Source organism: Apaloderma vittatum, unplaced genomic scaffold, assembly GCF_000703405.1.
Source record: "Apaloderma vittatum isolate BGI_N311 unplaced genomic scaffold, ASM70340v1 scaffold11207, whole genome shotgun sequence".
Taxonomy (NCBI): Eukaryota; Metazoa; Chordata; class Aves; order Trogoniformes; family Trogonidae; genus Apaloderma; species Apaloderma vittatum.
In genome coordinates this window covers 7,456-12,753 of record NW_009727824.1, presented here as the reverse complement: position 1 = coordinate 12,753, position 5,298 = coordinate 7,456, and the positions used below count along the sequence as shown (strand labels likewise).

The following is a 5,298-nucleotide window of genomic DNA, read 5'->3' as shown; positions in this document are numbered from 1 at the left end:
TTTCTGTAAATATTTACATTTCAGGGACTTAGAATATTAGGCTATTTAGACATCTTGAGAGGTTTTCTGATATTTGACAAATGATACACGTAGGCTCAAACACAGATAGGAGCACTTCTACCCACCCATTCCCTATTAATAACAATAGTTACAGTACATCACAGAGATGCCTTCTTGTGGCCATCTGCTTCTTCTGTTCATCCACATTTCACCCTGAAAAAGCATCTGAAGGTCTGCCAGTGTCTCTGCTCTGCGTTGTGAGGTGACATTGGCACCAAATAGATAAGACACACTACTGCTTCCCTTGTTTTTTCCGATTTTTCTTTAGAGAGCAGGATGTGCAGTTCTCCCAGGAAGACGATAGGTTTCGCTCAAGTTCTTCTTTCTTGAGTTCCCAATCTTCATCTTGCTGGTCTAAGGGGATCCCTTGCACTGCAGCTGTCCTGCGATAGTTTCTGCTCTCCACCTCTGCTCTGGGGAAGAAAGCAGGAGTGCATCTTCAGGCACTGAGCACCGCACAGGCACACACCGTTCCTCAGCTGCCCATCTACAGCATCAGGGGATTGGGTATTCGTGTGGTCAAAACGCTGTTGCCAGCAACAAATGAGAAAACACTAAGGCCTGAAGAGGGAAACGTTCAGTATGATCTATGGTGAGATTGGGCTTTTACCATTGGGATCATGATTTTAACCATAAAAAGCTCTTAAAGACTGATCTTGTGAATTTGTGTGCTAATAAACTGACTTATAAAGCACATTCGGGGCAATCCTTGTTATCAATACAGGCTGGGGGATGATGTGCTAGAAAGCAGTCCCACAGAGAGGGACTTGAGGATGTTGGTGGATGCAAAGCTGGACATGAGCCACCAAGGCGTGCTCACAGCCCAGAAGGCCAGTTCCATCCTGGGCTGCTGTCATGGGTTTGAGTCTGGTGGGGTTTTTTGTAAAAGCGGGGGTAGACTCACAGGAAACTTCAAGATCCTCCCCCACCCCTAGGTGGGAGTTGGACCTGCCTCTGGCCAGGGCAAGGTCAACCACTGCCTCTTAGATAAAGGTATTTAAGAGGTGACCCCATTGTTCTTTCTCTGCTTTGTTTTCGTCTTGTGTTGAGCTGTCCTGTCTTTAATGTTGGGGATTTTTTCTGTTGGAGGAAGGGGAGGTGAGAGGAGAACAAATGAACATCTCCCAAGGGGGAGAAGAGTCCCAGAGAAGGAGAAGGCTGCAGGAGGAGGACCTTTTCCTAAAGCCTGTTGTGGCTGAGACGTCAGGAAGGTGGTTGCCTGCCAGTTGAGGGACTGACAGCAGCGAGAACGCCCAAAATGCATAGGTATGTGCAGAGCCCCATGAGAGGGGAGAGAGACCGAGCATCAGCTGGGGACATGTCAGAAGCGACCCTTGGCCCTGATGGACTCATAAGGAGGAAGAGGATTGCCTCCTGTGAGGTGGCACTAAGGAGAGACTGCGAGGAGCCCTCTTTCTCAAGGAGGAACTGCCATGGACAACGAGTAAATGGCCAGATGGACTGCACCCCCCATTCCCGGTCCCCCTTGCACTGATGGGAGGAGGAGGTAGCCAGGCAGATGGGAGGAGTGAGAGGGGGAAAAGTGTATTTAAGATCAGGTCATATTTGTTCATGTATTCCTCTTACTATCCTTCTTCGTAACTGGTGGTGCTGAATTAAATCTATGTTTTTCTTCCCAAGTCGCTCTAGTTCTTTACCCGTCACCTTAACTGGTAGATTATTACCCTCCCTATCCTTAATATCAAACCCTTGAGGCTTTTTAAATTGTCTCGCCCCACTGTTGAATCGGGCGGGGAGGAGCGAGCTGGAGATTGTGTGGTTCTTAGTCCCAGTCGGCTTAAACCACGACAACTGCATCCACAGCAGCGTGGCCAGCGAGGCGAGGGAGGGGATTCTGCCCCTCTGCTCTGCTCTGGTGAGACCCCACCCGGAGTCCTGCATCTAGCTCTGCAGCCCCCAACACAAGAAGGACGTGGACCTGTTGGAGCAGGTCCAGAGGCAGACCACAAAAATGATCAGAGGGCTGGAGCAGCTCTCCTACAAGGACCGGCTGAGAGTTCAGCCTGGAGAAGAGAAGGCTCCAGGAGACCTTACAGTGGCCTTTCAGTACCTGAAGGGGCTACAGGAAAGCTGGGGAGGGGCTGTTCACAAGGGCATGTAGTGACAGGACAAGGGGCAATGGTTTTAAACTAGAGCAGCGTAGATTTAGATTTAGATTAGATGTTAGGGAGAAGTTCTTTACTATGAGAGTGGTGAAACACTGGCATGGGCTGCCCAGAGAGGTGGTGGAGGGGCAATCCCTGGAGACACTCAAGGCCAGGCTCTGAGCAACCTGATCTAATTAAAGATGTCCCTGATCACTACAGGGGGGTTGGACTAGACAACCTTTCAAGGTCCCTTTCAGCTCAACACATTCTACGATTCCATGATTTAAGGCAATTGCACTTGGTACATTAACTCACCGCAACCACATTTCCACTTGCTTTCATTTTTGCACTCCTCGTCTATAAGTACTGCAAATTCATAACACCAAAGGATCAGATTTGAAGATGACTGGAATTTGGGAGGATTTGTCATCGTTATTCTTTATAGCTGACCTTTTAACCTTAGAAATTATCTAATCCTAATTCAATTTAGCCCTGAAATTTTGCTAAACTTTGCTGTCAGATCAAATATTATAATTTCAATAACTGTAAAAAAAGACATGACTCTGTTCTTTACTACAATAATAGCCATATGATATACATACCCTACATCAACTGCTAGAGGGTTGTTCTTAAAAAATTCAACCTGGGAATTCAGTACTCACCACTCTGAGGGGTTAATACTGATCTACTACTCATGCTTGATGGCTTTCATAGGCTTTAGGTGGAAAGACGAGTAACTCGTTCTCATTTGTTCCGGTCCTCTAAGAATTTTCATTGCTGGAGCCCCATCAGCTGCCACAGTGGGATCAGCCATCACTACTCACACTTCTAAGAACCTGAGGCATTCTTGGTGGCCGTAGATTTCCACCAGCCTCTTGGGAGTGTCACCGAAGAGGCTGACCACATCCATGGCAGCGTGCAGGGAATGAAGGCTATGAAGCAACCCCAGACTCCCTGACTTAGCCGCAAAGTGAGCCGGGGTCCAGCCCACATCACTCCGCAGGCAATGTCAAGCCAATGTCCTCGTGATCCACGAGGAGCTTGACCAGTTCTGATTTTCCTTACATTGGGCATGAAAAAAGAAGAGAAGATGCACCTGCATTAGACTTTACACCTTTGGGATGCAGATGATTGTCACACACAGTTGATCATAACTCCCTCAGTCATGTAACGCTGGATCTTACCCATGATCTGGCCACTTGATTTAGCAAGTAAACGATACTCTTTAGAAAGTGCTATTTTTTTTTTCAATTTAGACTGGTTCCAGAAGCATTTTACAACAAAAACAACAAAATCAAAAGGCTTTCTACTAATTCCTGAACAGTACGTCTCGATTAGCCATTGACCAATTGGCTATTGACTAGTTCATTGTTTCATTTTGGTTTTTAGTGCATCACAAAAAACAGGTTAAATATTAGAAAACTGGAAAACCTGTGAACAGCTTTACTGAAACAAAAGTTTGTTAAGAGCTGGAGAAATTTCTTCTTCTCATTCACCTTCATATTTTTCTAACTTGTGGAATTGCTTAAAAAAGCAAAAAATGTTCTTTCTATCCCAGTTTACACTGCCTTGACTGAGCTAGATCATTCTCAATGGCTCCTAGGCCACATCAATTATCTCATCTTCTTTTTCTTAGAGAGTTTAGTTCCCTTTGCTGCTGCTCAAATAAGTAATAATCCATCACGAAATCCATTCAAAAGTAAAACATGTAGGTGTAAACCTGCAAATCAGACACTTTTCTGAGCAAAGACAGATGCCATGATGTGAGATCCTAACATGTAACAAAGACCCTAGTATAGTGGACTACAGGTCCCATTTCCCATTTTATACCATGTACAGTATTGCATTATATATTGCCGCATTCATCTCTTTTCTGGGCTGCAAAAAGATATTCTACTCCAATAGACACTTCTTACGGTGAAGGACCAGATAGAACTGCAAACAGGTCCAGTCCTACGTTCATTCGACCAGGTGGGATAAAGGGAGGGCCATGTAAATCACATTGTAATTATTTTGTTCTATTGAGTTTGATAAACACCTAGTAGAAATACAGTGGGTTTGTCTTTCTGTACATTCATGAAGGTGTACTCGAGAAATAACTCCTTTTCACTGTATGAAGTCTTAGAAAAGTAACGTGGGAGACAAGGAGACGTGCTATATGTACATCATAGAATCACAGAATCATAGAATGGCATAGGCTGGAAGGGACCTTAGAGATCATCTAGTCCAATCTCTGCATATTATGCATGTGACAGAAAAAAACAACTGAACAATGATAGTAATCTTATAAATTATTTTTAACCTCTAAGGTCCCTTCCAGCCTAGGCCATTCTATGATTCTCTGATTCTATGATGATTTTGGAGGCAAAGTTCCCATTTAAATTGGTATTTTTCTCTTTTTTGCTTAGTGGGGACAGAATGATCAGATACAAGCTGTGAGTATCACCAGCTTTAATTGCCACCAGAGCAAGATGTCATTACCTTCAGCATCACCTTTTATGATGCTGGTTCACACAAGTAACAGAGCCAGGGGTGCCATCACCTTTTGCAGCAGCCCAGTGCAGCGGAGTCCTGTCATGCCAATCAACATCCTTGTGATTTGGGTCACAGCGCCTTGTCCTCAAAATCTTATCCACCAGGTCGTAGTCCCTCAAAGCCATGGCTTCATGGAGCTCAGTCATGCTGCACACTTCAGAAAGGTGCCTGGTAAAAGAGTAACGGTCATTTAGTGGGTGTTCACTGTATCAGTCCCTCTCCAGAGTAATTTTAACAGATCAAGCGACATCTGGATTAAAAATGAGACATACACTGTAAGAAACCAGGATTTATCCGAAAATAAGGAAAAAGTAATGAGAGGGGGAAAAAATAATTGTCATTTATCTTCAAACCAGCAATCACAGACCGCTGGTGAAGTTTGGTTTGCAGTCATGGAAATGTGGGGCAAAGTGCAGCTCTTTATGTAAAGGACTCATAGATAAAACCACGTTGCATTTCTCAGCGATGTTGCTAACAAACAGCCAGCTCAGACCAAACACTTGCCACGGGTGTGCTGGTACTCACTTCCCATGGAAACTGGCTCCTCCCTTGCCGATGCTGCAGATTGGTTACTGGGAGCGTTTTACTGCTGTGA

The 5,298-nt window shown here is 44.9% G+C and overlaps 1 protein-coding gene across 1 annotated transcript; it reads right to left on the bottom strand.

Moving 5' to 3' along the window:
• Positions 1-292: 292 nt before the first annotated feature.
• Positions 293-4,849, bottom strand: ANKRD66 (ankyrin repeat domain 66). The gene is given in 4 exon segments (XM_009873827.1): positions 293-473; positions 2,993-3,189; positions 3,191-3,228; positions 4,711-4,849. Coding segments are annotated over 4 exon segments (555 nt in total).
• Between the last annotated feature and the right edge of the window lie 449 nt (positions 4,850-5,298).